This window comes from Leptopilina boulardi, unplaced genomic scaffold (assembly GCF_019393585.1).
Source record: "Leptopilina boulardi isolate dan_hultmark-lab unplaced genomic scaffold, ZJU_Lbou_2.1 LbouV2_341, whole genome shotgun sequence".
NCBI classification, from domain to species: Eukaryota; Metazoa; Arthropoda; class Insecta; order Hymenoptera; family Figitidae; genus Leptopilina; species Leptopilina boulardi.
Window position 1 is genome coordinate 2,868,109 of NW_026137909.1, and position 24,156 is coordinate 2,892,264.

A 24,156-nucleotide genomic window follows, 5' to 3' on the forward strand; every position below is an offset into this window, starting at 1 on the left:
TTCAATTAAAAAAAAAATTGTTTATTTTTATAAATAATTCAAAATTTTTTTTCGTTATATTTTGTTAACATATTCAAATTTTTAAAAATTCCTAACTCTAAAAAATTTGTGCACTTATAAAAAAATAAAAAATTACGTACACTATTTTTTTCTGCAAAAAAGGAAAAAAAACAAAATTTATCCGAATTTAAAATATCATAGGTAAAATTTAATTTAATTTTTTAAATTTAATTTAATTTTCCATATGTATAAAAATAAAATTTTTTTAAAAATACAATTTTTTTTAAAAATAACTTTCAGCTAAAACGTTAATTTTTTACATTAGATAATTATTTGATAAATTATGACGATTTAAAAAAAAATATTCATAATTTACAACATATATTTTGGGTATTCAACGGGAAATTTTCATTCAAAATTTTTTTTTCTGAAACATTTTTCGAAATCTATATGAAAAATAAGAAAATACTTTTTATTTTTTTATTTGATAAAAATAAAGGAAGTTATGACTTTTTTTAAATTTAACGTCATCAAAGTGAACAAATTTCATATACAGCATAATTTTTTATTCTTTAGTACAATAAAAAAATGTTTCAAAAATGACCAAAAATGACGCCTTTGATGACGTTAAATTTCAAAAAATCATAACTTCCTTCATTTTTATCAAATAAAAAAAAAATAAAAAAAATACGTATTTTCTTATTTTTCATATAGATTTCGAAAAATGTTTCAGAAAAAAAAATTTTTCAATGAAAATTTCCCGTGGAATGCCCATATTATAAATTTATTTATAAAGTTGACGGGACAATTTAGAACAAATAAATAAAATAATTAAATTTTAAATGTAATAATTAAATTAAAATAAAAAAAATAGTTGAATGATAAAAAAATGAATTTTTGACTTGAGAATTATTTGAAATGGAATGTAGCATGCGTTTGCGTGCTGTGCTGCTCTCTCTATATATATATAAAAAATACCCTACTTTCGTATGCGAAGCGAAAATGATAATAATTGATGGTTTTTTTTTTTCGTTTCCTTATTAATAACGTGGAAAATGAACTTACCCAATATTGGATTGATTTGATTGGGTGGCTCGAATAAGAGGGGGTGGTTGGACATGAACGGCAGATTGCATTGTCGTAACCGGATAAACACCGGGATATTGCGCAGCTCCGCCACCACCCCCTCTACTCCTTGATTGCTGAGAGTAAGTCTTACTCGCCGTTGTCATTTGCTAAAAAAAAATTTTTAAATTAACATTTTTGTTTTAGTTTTCAATTATTTTTTTTTAAAGGCAAGTAAACATCATGGGACGCATGATTATAAAAATAAAAAAATATATTATTTATATACAAAAAAAAAAAAAAAAAACATAAAAATCATTAGTTAAAATTTTCGTTTCAAAGAATTTTATTACATAGAATTTTTATTTAAACGAACATATTAGACAAAATATATCTCTTTAAATGAATTTTTTACTCAAATTTTAAGTACTGAATTTTAAAAATATTAAAGAAAAATCAACCAAATTTTTTATATAACTTGTAAAAAATGTTGGATAGCATAATCCGAGAAAACATATTGGATCTCGATAGGATGAATATGCTGCGATTTTGTGCTCCTTGCATGGTTCTGCCATCTGACGGCGACAGGATTGTTAAAACCAATCTTTAAAATCAAAATAACTGATTCATTCTACCAAGGTCCAAACTGTTTTCTCGGATCATGCTATCCATAATTTTTTACAGGGTAGGCAGTTTATTTTCGATCCGTTAGTAAGAAAGATAAAAACGCATTTCCAAAGTATTCGGCTTCTGGCGAACGTTAAATTTTAAAAAATAATAACGAATATCGAAAAAAATCACTAATTGTAAGTCAAAAAAAATAAATTTTTCAACAAAAATCTTGTCTGAAATTATTCATATTTGAGGCTTTCGATCTTAAAAGGTCCAACGCTAGAATTTTTATCACCAGGGTTGGCGCAAAAATATTATTTTGTTTTTCTCTAACTTTTCACTGATTTACAGTAAAAATTTAAAATTTTTTCCCTGACCCTAATAAAAATATTTCCAGAGGTTTTCAATAATAAGCCTCGGATTGCACGACTTTTTCGACTTTTTTTTTATTTTTTAAAATTCAATTATTAGAAAAATATATTAACTTTAATTGTTTGCAAAATCAATTATTTTCAATAATTTAAAATAAATTCTTCGAAAATTACATGATTTAAAACAGTTTTCAATTGAAAATTAACATTATTGTCTAAAGTTTTTCAAAAAAAATTTCACCAATTCAAAATTAAATTTTCAAATTAATAATATCTTGAAATTCAATTATTATTTCTCAAAATTTTAACTCAAACTCTTCTAAAATACAATTATTTCTAAATTTTCTATCTAAAATTGAAATTGTTGAATAATTTAATTTTAATAATTTTAATCAAAATTTTCGAAAATTCAATTATTTAAAACATTTTCCAATTCAAAATTCTCCCAAGTTTAATTACTGTTTAAACTTTAAAGCTTATAAAATATCTATAAAAATTCCAATTTACAAAAATTTTAATTAAAAATCTCCTGAAATTCAATTAGTTCCAATAATTTTAACTATTTATTTTACAAAAATCAATTATTTCTCAAATTTTTAACTTCAATTCCTTTTTGAATTAATTATTTCTAAAACTTTAATCAAGTTTTTCAAAAATTCAATTACATAAAACGTTTTGTAATTACATATTAATTCTTTAAATTCAAATTTTTGTTTATATAATTTTCAAAACATTTTAATTGAAAATTACAAAAATCGAAAATTCAATTTTTTAATACATTTTTCAAATTGAAATTCTCTGAAATTCTCTATAATTTAATTATTTCTAAAAATTTTATTTATTTATTTATTTATTTAGTTAACGGGACAAGCCCTTTCGTACATAGGTACTCTTAAAACTAAGTATATTTTCAATTTATTAATATTAAGCTAATTAATTTATAGCTAGGTAGGAACATTATTAATATGATTTATTTAAAATTCATCGCTAAATAAATTTTTAAAATTATTTTAATACAGTTTTTCAACAATTTGGGGAAATAAAAAGTTTTTTAATTAAAAATACTCTAAAATTCTATTATTCTTTAAAGTTTGTAAAAAAAAATTTTATCAATTAAATTTTTGTAAAAGTTTTAATTTAAAAATTTCTGAAATTTAATTACTTCCAAAAAAAATTTATTTTAATTTATAAAAGTTTCAATTGAAAATATCCTACAATTCAATTATTTTTAAAAAATTTTAATTGAAACTCTTCCAAATTCAATTATTTTTAAAATTTTAATTAAAAATCTTTTGAAATTCAATTATTTCACAAATTTTCATTTAAAATTAATTTCTTTGTCAATAATTATATAATAATAAAATGCTTGGTCTGTCCTTCTGTCCTAACTTAAAGTTGGCCTTTTTTGATTTCACGTGTTTTTTTTGAATAGTAATCTTATGACGTGTCAAATTGTGACAATTCTTTTTCTCATTTTTGCCAAAGTTGTATAATTGTGTTTCCAAATTTCGGAATAAGTTTCTTTAAAATTCCAAATTTAAAAATTCAATTCACGAAGCTGAAGTACCGTTTACCAACGAAATTTTTTTTAAAGTTGTATATTCATTCAAAAATTGTATACAAATACAAAAAATTTATGATGAGAAAAAAGATGCGCCAGGAAATTTCGTACAAGATAGTAATTTGAAAAAAATTTTAGATGCTTTTAAATTCAAATTATTGAAAATTCAATTAATTTTGAATTCAAATTTTTGAGAATAATGAAATTTTATTTGATTTTAAATTTGGAAAATAATTGAATTTCAGTTCATTTTGAATTGAAAATTTTGGGAAATAATTGAATTTTAATTGAAATTTTTGATAATAATTTAATTTAAGTTCATTTTTTATTGAAAATTTGGATAATTAATTTTGAATAGAAATTTTAGAAAATAATTGAATTTTATTTCATTTTAAATTGAAAACTTGGTAAATAATTAAATTTTACATTGAAAATTTTGGATAATTATTGGATTTTTAATTGATTTTGAATTAAAATTTGGGGTAATAATTGAATTTTAGTTTATTTTGAATTTAAATTTTTAAAAAATAATTCAATTTTATTGTGATATATATTTTTTTTAATTATAAACAATTGTTAAATTTCATAAAAATTTTAATTGAAAAATAATTTTGATATAATTGAATTTGTGATGTATTTCATTAAGTCGATAAAAGTCGTATTTTTGAAAAAAGTTGAAAAAAGTCGTATAATCCGAGGCCTGTAAACATATTATAATTTTCATTATTATCATTCAATATGTAATAATATTCTAATAAATGAAATTATTATTGATAATATTAATCTTTAATTTCTTTATAACAAACAATTAAATACTCAATTTGGTGCGCTTGCGCTCGTTTAATATTGCTAGTATTTTAATAAAATTCTTTGAAAATTCAATTATTTAAAACATTTTTCGAAATTCTGAATTCGAATAATGTACATAAATCAGAAATGGAAAATTTTCTTCTTTTTTTTTTAATGTAACTTTAAATTATTTTTGAAAATTTGTTCTGAAACTGAATTGAAATCTTGAAAATTTGTCTCACTTTAATTCGGTGGTTTAAAAAAAAAATTATTGAAAATATTTCTGTGAAACATTGAAAATAAAAAAATGGACTTTTTAGATTTTTCTTGTAATGTAAATCGATTAAAATGATTTTTTTTTTGTTTCAAAAGTCGATCCGAGGCCTACAATTATAAAAATGTAAGACAATAATTTTTAGAAGCAAAAATTTGAATTAAAAATTTCAAAAATTATAATTTTAGTAGCATTTTTAGAAATTTGATATTTTTGCAGTACTTTTTTAAAATTCCCTGACCAATCTCACTTTTCCTGATTTCCCTGGCAACTCTGATCACAAGTTTTGGCCGTTGATGTTAAAATTTTGAAATTTTCAATATCAAATTCCAACGGTAAGAATCAATTGTTATTGAATATTGAAAAAATTTCAAAATTTTAACTCCAAAGACCAAAAATTTGTGATGCAAATCGGAGCGTAGGTCCTTTTCAAGATCCGTAGCCTCATTTAAGAAAATTAGTGAAAGAAAAAAAAAATTTGACGATTACTTACATTATGTGTGCTGAGTGCAGAATTAGGCATCCTAATAATTTGATTAGCCTGAGAGACCAAAGCTGCCTGAAAAGTCGGTTGAGTGCTAACAAGTCCCGACCAACCATTAACAGCCGTTTGCACAGCATTGAGTGCAGCAAAATCCCTTTGTGAAATTGGTTGTGCAATTGTATTGCTCCTAACGGAAGAAATGGTTGGCGACGACGATGACGATGATGATGAATGTGTTGAATGTGAAATTGGCGTTCTCAATTGTGTGACACGTTGAATTGTCGCATTTGGCCTTTGTATCATATTTTGCATTGGTTGCGCTCTGACAATTGTATTTTTTGCAACATTATTTTGCACTGGTTTTGGAGCTGGCGGTGTTGCCGGCTGTTTAGTCCAACCGCCACCACCGCCTCCACCTTTACTATTGACAATTAATTGTGAATCCATTACTTTACTTGGCCAATAATCCTCAAAGCCAGTTCCAGGTGGAAAATAACTCTTAATATCACTGAGACTAATAACAGAGCATGTTTCACTTGCGAATAATTCATTTCTAATACCTTGTACCTTGCAGCAAAATTTCAAATACGACAAATCCCAGCCCTCGAGTTTTTCTGCTTTCAATTTAAGATTGTCAGTCTCGCCTTCAAAATAAAAGAGAGGAACATATTTGAGGCCGTCCTTAACTGTATAGGGCACAACGGACTCTTTATTAATGCGAATAAAACCACATTTGTCAGATGGTGTTGTTCGATTGCTTGCCGTTAATTTTGTATAGCAAACATCAAGAAAAGCGTAAAATTCCTTAGCGTCAGCGAGTCTCACAACTAAATCCTTACTTGTAAATTGTTCGCGACCAAACTGACTTTCACAGTGCTTTGAATTTATTTCATTTAATAATTTACTCTCGGCCTCAGTGATGTAATAACTACGAATGCATGTACAACTGTAGATGTCAGAATGAAGATAGCTCAGGTACTTGTTGAGGAGCTTTGATTCAAGTATTCGTACGGCGCAAAATTTTTCACCAGCACGAAATATATAGGGAATGTGAGTTTCATCGAAACTAACCCAACCAAAACGTCCACGTTGACTTTCATCATCGAGTGGTACTTTTCCTTCTTTATTTGTTGATTGTGATGAATCGGTGGCACGTTTTTGTGTTGTGCCAAGGGTTAATGTATTGGTATTATTGTTGAAGAACAACATACCCTGAAGGCTACCTTGTTGTAGGCCACCGCCACCACTTGGTCGTTGAACGCCAAGGGTCGCGACACTCGGTGCCATTTTCGCCTTGTGTGCTTCCACCATCTTGGCTGCCAACTCCCGGATTTCGGCCTCATCTGGACGTTCTTCTTTAACTGGAACTTTAAATGAATCTGCAAAACAAAATTTTAATTTTTCTTTAATTAACAATTTTTTTTGTTCCATTTTATGATTATCACCTAATTCGATTAAGAGTTGATCAGTGATTAAATCCCTACACGGAGGAAAATGGAATAAAGTAACTTTTACTACTTTAAAAGTAAAAACGGAACTGTTCGCAGTTTCTACGTATGTATTTCTGTCAATTTTTAATTCAGAAATAGTAAAATTTACTATTTCCGAAATAATTTTTACTATTTCAAGAGTCAATTTGACTATTTTTGGAGTAAAAATTTCTAGAAATGCGCAGAAACTGCGAATAGTTCCGATTTTATTTTTAAAGTAGTAAAAGTTACTTTATTCGTTTTTCCATTTTTCTCCGTGTAACCGACCAATCATGATCAGTTCATCACTGATTAACATTTAATCACAATTGGTGAAAATGTCTCTTAATATAACAGGGTTTTATTTTTATTTATTTTGATCAAATAAAATTTATTTTGATACAATTAAATCATTTACCTGTCTATTATCCACTAATTTCATATGTATTTCAACCAAATAAATAATGTTTCGTAAAAAATAAAATATTTAAATGAAATAAATAAACTAATTGGGGACGTATAAATATTCTCATCATTTTATTTAAAACAATTTTTACGGCGTCAAATCTTAAATTATCAAATTTTTATTTAGTAAAATTATACAAGGTGTTCCAAAAGTATGGAAACTTGCAAATATCTCGAAAAGTAGGCATTTTCGTGATACTTCTTTTTTCACTGTTGGGTCACGGGACCAATTTTTTGGAGTTCAAAAATGTAGATCTTTTTTTGGGAACAACTCTTTTTTTTGGATATTTTTGCGTACTTTTCGAGATATTTGCAAGTTTCCATACTTTTGGAACACCCTGTATAAAGTAGATTTTCTAGTACATTGAATTTCAAATTAATAAAATTTCAATTTAACGAAATTTATGTCAAGAAAAGTTGCACGAAGAAACATTTTTTTTAACAGAATTGTTATTTTAGTAAATTTTGATTTATCAAAATATTTACTTAATAGAATTGTCATTGAATAAATCCCCAAATTAACAGAATTTCTATTTAACAAAATTCTTAATTAACAAAGTTTTTATTAAAGAAAATTTTAATACGAACTAATTCTCTTATTTAACAGAATTTTCATTTAAGAAAAATTCTATTTAATTCTGTTTTTGTCAATTTTTCTAGACATAAATTTCGTCAAATTGAAATTATATTAATTTAAAATTTAAAAAAAAATATTAGAAAAAATGCTTTATAAGAGTTCTTTAATTTATTCACAAAAAAATTCTAGAAAATTAAAAAAATTCCCTGACCATTTCAATTCCCTCACTTCCCTGACCGTTAGACACCTTGAATAAAATTCGAATTGCAAATTTTTGGGACTAGACTTGAAAGAAAATATCTTTAACGTTTCGAAATACTGATCTTCTCGTCAGAATTTATTTATCTAAAACAGTAATAATACCTATTATTTTCTATTTTTCATTGCCTTAGGGGGCGAATGATTATGTTCTAACTTCTAAAAATCATTATTAGTTAGAATTTTCATTTGTCCGAAATTGCAAATGACCGAACAAACAATCGATTTTGGCGCGATTTTTAAAATCAATCAATCAAATATTATCGATAAAATTGTGATTGGTTGATTTTAAAAATAGCGTCGAAATTTATTTTTCACGGGAACAAAAATATTAAATCATTTTTAGAAAAGTATTTCTCAAGGCATTATTTGGATTGAAAATTAAAAAAAAAAAAAAAAAAAAAAAAATCTCAGCAAGCAATTGTTTTACTCTTTACTTTTCTCATAATTTCTCGTGTGGTGGAGAATTTTCAAGAAATCTACTAGAAAAATATTTTATTTTGCCCGTATATTTTAATAAAAAATAAATTGGAAAATTTTGTATTCTTTTGTGCAAAGAAAACAATTATTGTTTATAAATCAAATATGTAAATTTAAAATATAATTTTTTTAAAAAATTTTACATTTACAAAAAAAATTAAATTTCTAGAAAAAAATTAAATTTCTGTACATTCTATTTTTCCTAGCGAACAACGTTATCTTTTTTTTTTTTTATTTTTGTTTCTTGCAGTAAAGCGTATTTTATATTTTAAACATCGCGAACAGTGCGTATTTTCATTAAAGAAACATCGATTTATACATATAAATTTTATGCCATTTTTTATAGGAAAGATTCTAAAATTTTCATTATTAATTTCTTTTATGTAATTTCCATTTTTTTTGTTGTTTGTGAAACTTTTCAAATTTTTGTTTTGCGTTTTATTTTTTAAATAATAAACAATAAAATTAGTAGTAACATTCACTAAAATGAATTAGTAAATTAGTAAATGAGTTACTAAACGTTTCGACTAATTCTTAATATAAAAAAGTGACTAAACATTAGTAGAAAATTTTCACTAATTTTTAGTAAAATATTACAATTTGATTTAGTAATATTTTTTTTGCTATTAAAGTTTTAATAAAAAATAATTGAAAATTAGTAGCTAAATTTTCTATAATTTTTATTAAAATATTACTATTTGATTAAGTCAAATTTTTTTTTTACTAAATTTTTAGAAAAAAGTCTTCAAATTAGTAAAATATAACTATTTGAATAAGTAATATTTAAAAAAATATATATTTTTTTTAGTGAAAAATGACTAAAAATTAGTAGAAATTCCTAATGAATTAATAAATGAATTTGTAACAGTTTTGACTAATTTTTAGTTAGAAGTAACTAAAAATTAGTTATTAGTAATATAACTAAATTTAGTAATTAGTAAATCAGTAAATAAATTAGTAATAATTAGTAAAAATTTCAACTAATCTTTTGTAAATTGAACTAATTTATTTAGTAATATTTTCTTTACTAAATTTCTAACGAAAAATGACTAAAAATTAGTAATTAGTAATATTACTAAATTTACTAATTAGTAATATTATTAATTAGTAAATTAATAAATAAATTAATAATAATTAGTAAAATTATTAGACTAAATCTTAAAAAAATACTAAAAATTAGTAAAAATTTCTACTAATTTTTAGTAAATTAAACTATTTTTTTTGGTAATATATTTTAATTTTTAGTGAAAAATGACTAAAAATTAGTAATTAGTAATATTACTAAATTTACTAATTAGTAATATTATTAATTAGTAAATTAATAAATAAATTAATAATAATTAGTAAAATTATTAGACTAAATCTTAAAAAAATACTAAAAATTAGTAATATTTTTCAATAATAAATTAGTTAGTAACAATTAGTAAAATTAGTCGACTAAATCTTAATAAATACTAAAAATTAGTAAAAAATTCCACTAATTTTTAGTAAATTAAAATATTTTATTTAGTAATTTTTGTTTACTAAATTTTTAGCGAAATATAACTAAAAATTTAGTAGAAATTAACACTAATTTAAATTAATGAACAAATTCTCACTAATTTAAATATAAAGAACATTGAAATCGAATAATAATCGAAATTGTGCTTATTAATCGAAAAATATAGAAACACTAAATAATACACACAATAATTAAATATTGCATATTTATTATTATTATATTTATTATAATAGCATCAATAACCAGATAGCAGTTTAATACCCTTAATATATTTACAATTAAAAATTCACCTCAAAAACAATTAAATCACATACGTTTTTTTTTTGTAAATATAAATTAAAATGCGAAAAAAAAATAAAACAAATATCAGCTATATTCAGTGTGTCATGCACTTCAAACCAGGGAAACAAAAAATCGATTCAACCGGGCGTCTCAATATTAACTTTTTTTCTTTTAAGGTTATGTCACATCTATTTCATATATATTAATCGATGTTGAAAAGCAGAAGCAGCAGCAGCGTGTTGCAGGGAATAAATTTGCAATTGAAAACATTGTATTATAACAAAAATTCGAAAAAAATACCATTGAATTTCAATAAATATTATCGCAAAAAAAAAAACAAAACAATGTTTCTCTAATAAATTTTTATACACAAAAAATTACATTTTAATATTGAAGCAAAAAAAAAAATGAAATGGCGAATAAAAAACCCCCCCCAAAAAAAATTCTAGGTTATGGCTTCATAATTCAATGAAATAAAGCAGATGACACTGATCTCAAATTACAGGTGTTTCCAAGGGGCAAAGAACCAAAAAAAAAAAGGTTAAATTTAGAAAAAAAAAAAGCGAAGCAGTTTTTTTTTAAAAAAAAATTTATTTTGAAAAATCATTTTTTGAATTAATAATGAAAAGATAAGAAAAAGATAGAGACAGAGAGAGAGAGTAGGAAAGTAGACACGACGTTTGTATGTCCGTGTGTGTGTGTATGCTCCTAAAAATTTTCTCTAGTGTTTTCATTTTTGTGTGTACCTCCGACGCCCGGCGAAGCACTGGCGAAGACTGCACTGCACCCTGCCGATGATAACGCCATTATGCCAGCGCCAGGCGAACCTGGCCTCCGTGATACTGAGTTTTCCGGCGTTCCAGGAAGTCGTGTATTGTAGGCAGCGACATGGAGCAATTCAGCTGGAGCTGCTGCTGCTGCTGCTACTGTTGCGAGTTACAACACTGGAGTGCATTACCGTAAAGGTGCTCGCGGTTCGACGCTGCGAACGAACCGCGAGAACACGAACCGGAACCGATGAAAGGGGTCGTCGACGAGAAATGACGACCACCACGACTAATGTCCCGAGAGAGGCTAAGCTGAACAGGATAGAGAGACAGGAGAGGAGAGTTAGCAAGGAATTTTTACTGCTGACTTTCTTTTGCCTCGGACTGTACAGTGGTTAAGCCGCCGTCGTCGTCGCCGTCCGTGTGTGTGTATATGTTAGTTCATCGGCTTTGTCGCCAGTAGTCGCTAGTTACACTTCACCGTCACCTAGCGCCATCTCTAAATTTCTAGTACTTTCAGCCTGTACTCCTCAGTCTGCTCTGGTCTGCTGCCACAGTACGACTTAGTCTGACCGATTCCATTCACCCACAGTTTTTTCTATTTTTTTTTTTCCCGTTTTTGTGTTACAAATAAAATTTTTTTTTTTATAATTTTAAATTGTTTCTATTTATATTGTAGGGCAAGTTTTTTTTTTCTATGTGAATAAAAAAAATGTGTGTGTGTTTCAATTGAGGAATATTATACAAGAGGTTAATTTAAAGAAAAGAAAACAAACGAAACGGAATATAGTGTGCGCGGGAATGCGTTTTAAGGGCAAATACAACGAAGCTGATGTACACAACGTTTATGATAAACGATTTTTAAAGAAATAATTTTTTAAATAGAAAAATTCTATAATTTTTTGCCGAAAAAAATATTTCTTTTAGTTTTCATTAATCAACAAATTATAAAAAAATATCTTTTAGGAAAAAAATTATAAAATTTTTTATTTTAAAAAATTATTTCTTTAAAAATTGTTTATCATAAACGTTGCGTACTTCAGCTTCGTCAAATACACGGAATCGGTCAATTACTCTTTTTTCCCATATTTCAGGCCTCGGATTATACGACTTTTTTTCGAAAATTATAAAAATAAAATAATAAAACATAAATATTAAATAAATTAATAATAAAATAAAACAAAAAACGTAACACAGAAATAATCCATTATATTAAAAATAAAAGTAAAAATAAAAACACAAATTCTAAAAATAATAAAAAGCAAATATAAAATATGCTTAAATAACATAATTAATAAAAAATAACAGCGTTTTTTGATTTTGTGGCCTTTGATCCAAAAAAATAAAATAATTTATTTCATATTAAAGATGTGTTTATTATTCTCCAATGTCTAATGCATTTTCGCCATATAACATGGCTCATCAGGACTACAGAAAAAACATGTGTTTCATTATAATGAATAGGACGATAACAACATTTTCAATAACAGAAAAAACAATAGACACAGAACTTACCACATTACTATTGGAATTTATAGTTTAAATTTTGAAAAAAATGTATGACATGTGGTATTTTTACAAAAACATAACCTCAATTTGAGGGTAAAAAATAATAATAATAATTAATATGAAATAAATTATTTTATTTTTTTGGACCAAAGGCCACAAAATCAAAAAACGCTGTTATTCTAAACAAATTAAGATCCCTTTAAAATCCAATTAATAAAAAATAAAATTTTTGTATAATTTTGAAGCTGGCAAGCTTATAAAGGCACGATTATGACTGAACTCCTAAACACTATATCTTCCTCTTAATAATTTTAATTAAAAAATCTCCTGAAATTCAATTACACAGGCACACAAAAAAATAAAGTTGTTTGTTTCTTGAACTAGACATACCATTTCTATAGTATTTTGGTCCACTGAATACGAATATGAAGTCAAAATTGCTCCATCACCCTCTGATTTTTTTTAAATAAAAAAAAACCACCCTTAATCGTCAAATTCAAACTTAGAAGATAAAAAAATTGAATAACAGATTTTCTTAATAAACAGAACCTTACAACCTACGTATTTTGTATCCACTAACTCAAAAACAAATCCAGAACTGATCCAGCACCCTCTAGATTTTTTTTAAATCGAAAAAACCACCCTTAATCGGACAAATTCAAACTTAGGTGATTAAAAAAATTAAAAAACAAATTTCTTTAATAAACAGAACTTTACATCTACGTATTTTTGCACCACTAACACAAAAATAAAATAAAAACTGATCCAGCACCAAAAATCACTTGAAGTTCAATTATTACTTTCAAAAATCTAAATTCTAAATCTTTGAAAATTCAATTACATTTTAAAAAATTTCATCTAAAATTATTTGATAAATTATTTTCAATTCTGTAAAATTTAATTATTATCTGAAAATTAACAAAATCTTTTGAAATTCAATTATTTCTAAAAATTTCAACTTTCACTCTTCCAAAATTAAGGAAAATGCACTAGTAATCGTCATCTTTAAGCCGAATTGACAACTTTAATTGTGTGTATTAAACAATGTTAAACGGTATTTCTAAACTAATAATTAATATTTAAGAATAAATTAAAGTCTAAAGAAGCAGAATTAACTCTTGTTTTTTAAAAATAGTATTATTGTTAATAATTATTTATAAATAAAGTTCGTAACATGCAAATGTGTTAGTTATCGGCAAGAATGAAAACTAATTGCCTTAGTGATCGTCAAGTAAAAGCATTAGTAATCGGCAGTAATATTAAAATATGAAAACAAACTTTTTAAATTGATTTTCTTATATATTAAAGTATAATTATAGCAATTTACTGTTAGAAAAATCTGTATTAAATTTAATATATTGTATATGAAGCAAATATGCATAGAGATGAAATTTAATATACATTTACATTCAATTTAAGGTTATGTGACTGTTAGGTATGTAATGTTAATTTTCAGTAACATTTCTCATAAAATACTGAATGAATTGAGTTGAAATTTTATGGAGGAATTCCAAATATGATAAAAGGAAAGGTTGTCAAGTGCGAAAATGTTGATATATTGTTAAATAATTATTATAAAATACTTGAATAAAATAATTCTATATAATTAGAAAATGTAGGGTTAGGAGTGTTTGCGATTTTCTAACAATTTTTATGCCTTTTATTATATTTATTTAACAATATATCAATATTTTCGTACTTCATAACCATTCTTGTATCATATTTTAATTTCCTCCACAAAATTTCATCTTATTGTTAGTCCATTCAGCATTTTACGAGATAAGTTACAAACAAATTAAAATTACAGACCTAACAGTCACATGACCTTAATATACTATACTTTTCTATAATAAATAAATAAATATAAAATTTAAAAAAAATAAATAATTTGAAAAAAAGAAAAATATTATAAAAAATATGAAATTATAAACAAATTTTTAATATAATAAAACATATTTAACATTAACAAAAATATTTTTCTTAATTTACTTTTTAATTAAATTTAATAATACTTCTTTTTAAATTAATTAACTAAGAAATACTACAAAAAACCTACATGTTTTAGTTTTCGACAGCCTCCTGCTTTAGTTATCATCATAAAAGAAAATATAAAATAACTTTCATTTCATCCAATTTTCGTTTGACGATAACTAAAATCTATTAATATTATAATATACAAAATTTATTTTTACATTGAAGACAAAGGTTTTTAACATCACTCAATAAAAAAGTCAGTTGTTTATGTACTTAAAAATTTTTAGTTATCGTCATCTCTGACGATTACTGACACACGATGAATTTAGAGGTTTAGTTATCGTTTTCCTTAATAATATAATAATAATTTAAATATTAATTTATTTTTTTTAATCCATCAATAGTAGTTTCATTACTTTATGTTAAAAACATAAGCTTAACTTTCAATTCACTTTACACTACTAATCACAAGTTATTTTGTATATGTCATGCGTCTAAGCAGAACTTTAAGAAATGCCGAAGATCTAGTCAGTACGTGGCCTTGTCACGAAAAAATATACTTTTTTAATTAAAAATTTACTATTTACACGACGAATTTGTATACTTTCGATGCCGAAAGGTTTTATTTTACCAAAACACACAATTAATAACACAGGAAAGTTACACTGATCTTATTTTTTACAATATAATGTACTAGCTGCCGATAACTAATGCACTGACGATTACTGGTGCATTTACCTTAAATTGCGTAAATCAGATTTAAAAAAATTAAAAAAATGGAACTTTAAGAATTTTTTTTTTAGAAATTTGTCCTACTTAAATAAAATTTTGAAAATTTGTTTTAAAAATTAGTTTGATTCTTAAATAATTCGAAATAAATTTTCTTCATAATATTTTTATAAAATTATTCTCATTATCGCACAAAATACATTAAAAATCGCTTTCGGTCAAATTGGTTAAAACTTCGTGACAGTGATGTTCAACACTGAAAAAAAATTCTAGTTAGAATAACCAGAATTCTAGTTAGAATAACCAGAATTCTGATTAGGGTATATTTAACATTTTGATTCTGGTTAGGTTAACCAGAATTCTGGTTATTTTAACGAGAATTCTAGTTAATTCAACTAGAATTCTGGTTAACATAACTAGAAAGTAATGTTAAATATAGCCTAACCAGAATTTTTTTTTCAGTGAAGTGATTCTAAGCAAAAACTCTGTGGGTCACAATCCCCCTTTCCGGGCAAGATTACCCGCTAGAAGCTTTTAAAAGTCAAAAGAAGTTAGTTATTTTTTTTGGTACGGTACTGAACTGTACTGTATGATTAGGTACGCACCGAAAAAAAAATATTCATGTATTCAGAGGAAAATTCCTCTTACAGAATCCTCTTGAATTTTATTCTTAAAACAAGAGTATTACTCTTTAAATGAGAATATTTTCTTCTAATTTCAAGAGGATCGAAACAAAAGGACTATTCTAGAGCATTCCTCTTATATACAGAATAATCTTTTTAGAATAAAAATAATACTCTTAGAATTTAGAATAATCTTCTATGTTTAAGAATATTCCTCTAAATTCTAAGAGGATTTCCCATAGAAAGTCGCTCATGCGCAATGATGATTGCGTCATATCATTTACGTCGCGTCATAAATCGCATATCATGCGTGAAAAAATTTTAGTTTCTGTGTGAAAAAAGGGGAATAAACCAAAATGGATAATAATCTTTTAAATATCTTGATAGAGTTGCAACTTACACAATACGTGCCTTATTTTTGAAGGTAAAAGAAATTTTTAAAAGTAATTTTTTAGAAAATTTAAATAATTTTGAGGTTATGCTATTTAAAAATTTATTTTATTACGATTTTTATTTATTTTAATTTTATTTGAAAATTTATTTAAAATAAATTTTCAAAAATTTAATGAATTATATGTTTTGCGCATAAAAATATTATTAAAAATAGATTGTTGATTTATTCAAAAAAAAATTAAAATCAATTTCAATTTATTTATACTCAAATATAGATGTAAATCATGGAATAACAAATTTTATTCCTTTTAATTTTATAGATTATATCTATATGACATACAAATTAGATGATTGCATTTTTATTATTTCAGAATTCTTTTTAAGATGATATTTTCCTCTTAAAATAAGAGTATCCTTTTAAATTAAGAGGAATAATTTTACATAGAGGACAATCCTCTTAAACCTAGAGGACATCCTTTTGCAGCATATACTAGAGGAAAATATGCATTGAAATAAGAGGAATCCTTTTGAAACAAGAGGATTTTTTTTCGGTGCGTTATGGTACGGTACTATTATTTTTAGAACTTATAAGTTTGTTTTTACAAAGAAGTAAGGAAAATATTGCATTTTACAGGTATAACGGTTGCAAAAAGTAACTTACTTCTTTTGACCTTTAAAAGCTTTTAGCGGGTAATCTAGCCCAGAAAGGGGGATTGTGACCCAAAGAGCTTTTGCTTAGAATCACTTGAACATCACTGTCACCAAGTTTTAACCAATTCGACCGAAAGGGATTTTTAATGTATTTTGTGCGGGGTCCTTCGTTAAAATAAAGAAAATCGACTTTTTTGGAATATAAATCGACTTTTTTTGTGCCTTGAAGTCTATCCGAGGCCTGGGCTAGCGAAACTTGCTGAATGACACACAGTGCTCCAGAAATTAATTTCCGCCGACAAATAGGTCTATAGCTCACAATTCTTAAGCAATTAATTTTTTTTAAATACTCTGCATTAAATTCTAAACAAACGTAAGAGAAGTGATTTTTAATTTAGTTTGTACACTCTTGGCCATATATGCCTACACTTTTTTTTGTCCTTTTCTAACTCACATGTTGTCATGGCAATAAACCGATCATTTTTTTTTTGCCAAAAATTGCAAGATTTAAATTTTAAAATCAAAAAATTCTGTAAATTATTTATTGAAAACGATGAAGAAAACTGAAATATTTAACCCCTTTGGTGTGTGAGAAAAATATCATATATTATGATCCCAAAATGTTAAATTAATTGTGGTTGACGAATTTTACAATTGTTATATTAACAATAATTAATAAATATTTAGTTTTGGAGTCAATCAGTTACTATCCGAATCTAAATTTTAATGTAAAAAGAAGTATCAAAAACGAAAAAAAACAAAATTTAGTTTTTTAAAAACTGGCACCGGTAAAATTAGTTTCATAATTTTTTTCCCCCCTTAATATATTCAATTACACGTGAAATTTGAGATACTTTCTCAAATTCAAAGCATAATTAAAGCTCATAAGCGAAAAGTTTTAAGAGCATAATTATAGTATAATTGCCGCTATATTTGAAAGCATAATTGCAAGTTTTTTCATTTTAGCAAGAAAATAAAGAATAATAAAAGAAAATTGATATACAAGTTGTGGCAAAAGTAATGGAACTGCTTAAATATTTTTAAAAATATATGCACATTTCTTAAGCCTAACAAATTTTGTTTTAATAACATTTTATGTTAAAAATATTTAAGGGTAGATCAAAGTCGATGCGATTTTTCCATTTAAGCTCTATGTAAAAATTGCATCGACTTTGACTTACACTTAAGGGTTTCCATACTTTTGCTACCACTTTTTATAATAATCAGTCCCAAAATTTTAAAATCAAGAAAAATTCTGATTTATAAGTCTTACCATGTCTACTTTATGTTTTTAGGGTCAGTGAAGCCAAATTTGAGATAACATAAAAAAATATTTTAAAAAAAAACAAATTTTGAGATTTTTTCGAGGTTATGTTAAAAGCCTGGTATGATGTGGTTAAATAAACTTCAGATTTGACTTCAGCAACCCTAAAAACATAAAGTAGACATAGTAAGATTTATAAATCAGAATTTTTCTTAATTTCAAAATTTTGGGGAAGTATTTTGAGGTTTTTTGAGGTTATGTCAAATACCTAACGCGATAGAGATAATCAGATTTGGTTTCAGCGACCCTAAAAAGATAAAGTAGTCATGGTAAGACTTATAGATCCGAATTTTTATTGAATTTAAAATTTTTAGGTTATGTCAAATACCTGACGTGATGGGGTTAATTTGACTTGAAATTCGGTTTCAACGACCCCAAAAACATAAAGTAGTCATGGTTATTATATTTTTTTTACATTACTATAAAAATTAATTATTTTTAACTAATTTAGATTTAGAGAGTATACAGATGGTGAGCCAAAATCTTCTCAATTTAGAAAATAGAAACTAAATATAGTTTTATTGAATTAATTAATTAATTTAATTTTAAATAAATAATTTTTCGTGTCCGTAGTACATAATAGGGGCCATTCACATATTACGTGATATTTTTATGGGTGGAAGGAGGGTAGACAAAATATTACGCTCCATTGTAACTTAATGTGTAAACAATAGAAAAAGCTTCACGCAAGGAAGAAGGGTGTCTAAATTACCTAAAATATAATAAATAATAATATCTAAAATATCACGTAACATATATGAATGATCCCATATAGTAAGAAATTAAATATAAAATAAAATAATAAATAATATTACAAAAGAACAATTTAGGCTGTATTTCATAAATTATAAAAGATATATATGAAAAAAAGCAAAATTTTCACACACGATGGACAAGGCAAATTAATTTCTGTCTATAAAAAGTAGAATGTATAGAAAAAGAATGGATACAGGTCAATTATAAAGTGTTATGGAAGTGAAACTTTGGAAATTTGCTTCAGAAACTTAAAAAAAACAATTGTTTTTTTATTTAAACGCGATTATTTTTTAAATATACTTTTTGATCACTATATTAAAAATGTCAATAAGCTTTAATTTTTTTGGTAATACACGTCATTAATGTCAATGAACTCTGAAAACAGGTAAATGACCTACAAATATGAATATATTACTCTCCAGGATAAAAAAATGAATTTAATTTTAAGAAACGACATTTTTTTTTTAAAAATTAAAATGAACATCGTAAATAAAATATAAATATTATAAATCAAAAAATCATAATAAATACCAAATGATTACGAAATTTGAGTCCGTAAAGACCCTCTATTTTCATTCAATTAACAGAAAAAGGTTTTAAGCAATCTACCCCAGAAAAATTCAATTTATTTATGACGCTTCATCAAATATCGATTTATTTAAAGCAAAAAATCTTATTTTAAGACCGAAAATTAGCTTATGGCTGGTTTTAAGAAAAAATAAGCTGAATTTAGATCAACTATAGTTTTAAGATGTAAATGCTTCAAGACATTGTTTTTACAACAATTATAACCAGGAATGTGATTTTAAACTTAAGGTATAATTTTTGCCTCGTTTTTAAGTTTATTAAACATTTATTATTTATTATTGTGCGTTTTTAAGCAATGACTACACAGAAAAAAAAATTTGAACTCAAAATGAGTCGTGTAGGTGGCTCATTTTGACGTGCAACCAAAATGAACCAAGTTGGTGGCGCCACTTTCTATGTCGTTTAGCATTAACTCATTTTGAGTTGTAACAAAAATGAAACTAGGTTTTTTCTGTGTAATGTAAATTTTTTTGTGTAATTAACAAAAACGATGTATAAATTATAAATTTATTTAAATGTTAATAAAATAATAATAAAGAATATATTTTTTAAATAAAAACATCAATTACCAAAATGTTTATTTTAAAACCCCACTTTTCAAAACTGTTTTTAAACCTCTTAGTCTAAAATTTTTTTTTTTCTTCTTTGAAAAACACGTAATTTTCTTTTAAGGTTTACACGATTTTGCGATGCACTATATTTATATACGTAACATTGTACATTACATGATACGATATCAGTATATAGTTATCATTTTCCACTTGTAAGTTGAAAATAAAATAAAAAAAGACACTTGCAAGTTTGAAATATTTTACAACAATCGAAAATCATATACTCAAACAACAATATAGATCGATAGCTTATATTGTGTAAATTGAACGAAAATTCATTATTTATAAATAATTTTTTTTTTTTATTTATCTTTAGCTAATATCAAGATTATTTCTGTTTATCTCAACTATGTCAGCATATTTCAAACGGTAACAGAGTCCATCATTTTTCACTACATTAATTTATCAAGATTATTGTTCATGTGGTTGGAGAAGGAAATTGACTTAATAAGTTGTAATAATATTAATAATATCGTCAACCGGGGAACTATTAAGAGTACAAAAATCGCAATTTTTTTCCTAGGGTAAAAATGGACGCCATTTTTAAACGGTAGAACAAACAAATAGCATTTTTCACGCGGTTGTCAGGTAACCTAAAAGCGCCACGTTTGTTGGGGGGGTTATTATGGTACAGAATTTGTTTTTGTTCATAAAAATAAGTAAAAGTAAACTTTTGAGAAAAAAAATCTTTAAAAAACCTTTAATTTACCTCCCTGAAGTTGGCGTCGACGCTCAGCGTCGAAAATTATTTTTTATGGGACCAAAAATATCAAATCATTTTTAAAAACGTTTTCGGTCCACATAATACCTTGAAAAGTATTTCTCAAGGTATTATTTGGACCGAAAGAGTATATTTTTAAAAAAATAATTTGACATTTTTGGTCCTGTAAAAATAATTTTCGGCGCTAAGCGTCGACGCCAACTTCATGGAGATTTTAATTTATGGTTTTAAAATTTTAAACCACCCCTTAAAAAATATTTTTTAAATATTTTAGATTCCGACGTTTCTGTCTTAAGATGTGATATGTCAACCAGATTTCAATGGGCTTACATTTTAACCACCATAAAATTAAAAGGTATTAAAATAAGCTGCAACGCTTCTTATTTTAATCCATTTTTACTTATTTTAATACCAAAATGGATTAAAATAAGAAGCGTTGCAGCTTATTTTAATACCTTTTAGTTTTCTGTGATTTTGTAGCCATAAATTTAAAAAAAATGTAAAGTAGTAAATTTAATCAACAGGAAGGTAAGAAACATTAAAAAAGTTTATGTAGTTTTTTAAAGTTGCGACACGTTTCGATGGTGTGGTTTACCATCCTTCTCAGGCTAAATATTAATATTTATTAATATTTTAATATTCAGCCTGAGGAGGATGGTAAACCACACCATCGAAATGTCGCAACTTTAAAAAACTACATAAACTTGTTTTATGTTTCTTATCTTCCTGTTGATCGAAATTACTACTTTACAATTTACACATTTTAATTTAAAAAAAAAATTTCATTTGTTTCAATACATGTGAGAAAATAGGGTAAATGCACTAATTACGGCGCGATTCGAGTCAAAATACTAAAAGGTTATATTATTTATATACTAAAAAAGATGTTAACTTTATAAAAATCGATTATTTAAACAAATATGAGAAATTAAAACTAATACCATAATTTTCTATTACGGCGCGTTTGTATCAATTTCGGTGGCCAAAATTACGTGTATTTTGAAGATACTTTGCCCGCCGTAATTGAAGCCAATGGAAATCTTAAAAATTTTTCAATTACGGCGAGGGAAATAATTTGATCTCAAATAATTAAATTAATAATTGTTTAAATGTGTATCTTTTTAAGTAATTGTATCAAAAAAAGATTAAAATAATTTTTTTTAATCATTTTACAACAGTTATATTAAATATAATAGTAATAATAGTTATTTTTTACTCTCTAAATCTGAATTAGTAAAAATGTTTACTAATTTGAATTAGTGATTCACTTTTTGCTTCTGAATTAGTAAAATTTTATTAATTGTTAATAAAAGTTACTAATAATTAGTAAAATTTTACTAATTCAGAAGCAAAAAATGAGTTACTAATTCAAATTAATAAACATTTTTACTAATTCAGATTAAGAGAGTATGTAAGCGCCGTAATTGATGCACTCGCCGTAATTAGTACATTTACCCTATATAAAAATTTTAAGAGATTACAATAAATTTTCCTATAAAAATTTTTTTTTTTTTTTTTGAAAATGATAATCAGGGTTGACACAGAAATATTAATTTGTTTTTCCCTAACTTTTCCCTAATTTTCAGTCAAAAATTAAAATTTTTTTCCTGACCCTAATAAAAATATTTTAAGAGGTTAAGAGGTTTTCAATAACTGGCCTCGGATTGCACAACTTTTTCGACTTTTTTTTTACTTTTAAAAATTGAATTATTCAAAATATATAGGGTCAGTTGGGGTAAATGGGGACAAAATTGCTATTTTTTACAAATTACGTAAGTTTCTTCCTTTAAAATGTAATATTTGTAAGTTTCTTTTTTTTAAGTTGTTATTTACATTCTCAGAATTAATTTTATGCAGCAGAAAAAATTTAAGATAAGCTTTAAACGCATGAAACTGACTGTCCCCATTTACCCCAAAATTTAGAAAATTTCTCAAAATTTGGGGTAAATGGGGAGAGCATAGTTTTTATAAGAAAGGTTTATGAAAAAAGTTTCGTTAAGTATCTTAATCTTATTATATCTTCGTTAAGTTCCCTGTATTAAGGGATGAAAAAAATTTTCAGTAGATATATAATACATAGTTGAATGAATTGAAATTTTTTTATTTCAGTATTTTGTCTCGCATTTGAAAAAAACAGACTTAAAAATGATACAAAAATTTTTTTCTTATTCCTTATGATTTCCATAACAGAAATTCACTTGAATATTTGATTTTTGTTAATTTGGTTGATAATGACAAGCTGTCCTGCATTTACCCTAAGAATTTGAAAACACGGGGTAAATAAGGACAGCTTGTGATTATTAACCAAATTAACAACAATCAAAAATTCAAGTGAATTTCTGTTATAGGAGTCATAAGGAATAAGAAAAAAATTTGGTATGTTTTTTAATTCTGTTTTTTTTTTCAAATGCAAGACACAATACTGAAACAAAAAAATAAATAAAAGACATAAACCAAGCAAATTTAACTCTCTGCCTGTGCGTTATCGTTATCGTCAGAAATCGTCAGTCTGGACGCCTGGTGGGGATTATGGGAATTACGTTCTATAGCGTTAGAGTGGGGGATAAGTTAGCCTAGATAGAGAGTTAATCAATTTATAAGAAAATTTTTAAGTTCATCCGCCATATTACAAATTTTTTTCATCCCTTAATACAGTAATATACTTAAGGAAACTTTTTTCTTAAACCTTTCTTAGAAACTATGCTGTCCCCCATTTACCCCAAATTTTGGGAAATTTTCTAAATTTTTGGGGTAAATTAAGTACAGTCAGTTTCATGCGTTTAAAGCTTATCTAAATTTTTTTTCTGCTGCTTAAAATTAATCCTGGGAATTAAAATAACAACCTCAAATATTTACCTTTTCAAGGAAGAAACTTACGTAATTTGTGAAAAATAGGAATTTTGTTCCCATTTACCCCAAAATAACCCTACTTAATGAATATAAGATATATCACATGCTTAATAATTGAGTGTAAAGGTCAACTTTTTAATTTGCATTTGCTTTGGGAAAAAAGTAATTTTTTTTTTTAAACTAATAGTTACTTTAATTTATTCTAAAAAAAAATTTCAGAAAATTAAATCACTGAAAAAAATTTATCCGAAATCTTCAACTACCTTTTGGGTAGTTAAGTGAAAAGAAGTTAAAACAATTACTTTCTTAGTTATAGTTTAACAATGTTTGTGTAGTTAATATCATTATTTCTTAAGAAATTAAAAATTAGTAGTACAATTAACTTAAAAATGTAGTTAGAATTTAAAACTAACTACAAAATCTTATTATATTAACTACATTTTTAGTTATTTTAACTACTTTTTAGTAGTTA

The 24,156-nt window shown here is 25.2% G+C and overlaps 1 protein-coding gene across 4 annotated transcripts in view; it reads right to left on the reverse strand.

Annotated features, from left to right (window-relative positions):
- Positions 1 to 24,156, reverse strand: part of LOC127285795 (uncharacterized) — a 62,800-nt gene that overhangs the window by 19,651 nt on the left and 18,993 nt on the right. For 3 of the 4 annotated variants that reach the window (XM_051311972.1, XM_051311973.1, XM_051311975.1), the window contains exons 2-3: positions 5,166 to 6,535; positions 1,066 to 1,235 (exon numbers count right to left, since the gene is read on the reverse strand). In XM_051311972.1, coding sequence (XP_051167929.1) covers positions 1,066 to 1,235; positions 5,166 to 6,535 — 1,540 coding nt within the window. Of the gene's footprint in view, positions 1 to 1,065; positions 1,236 to 5,165; positions 6,536 to 10,934; positions 11,386 to 24,156 lie in introns of those variants that run through there. The other variant, XM_051311974.1, reaches the window with a different exon arrangement.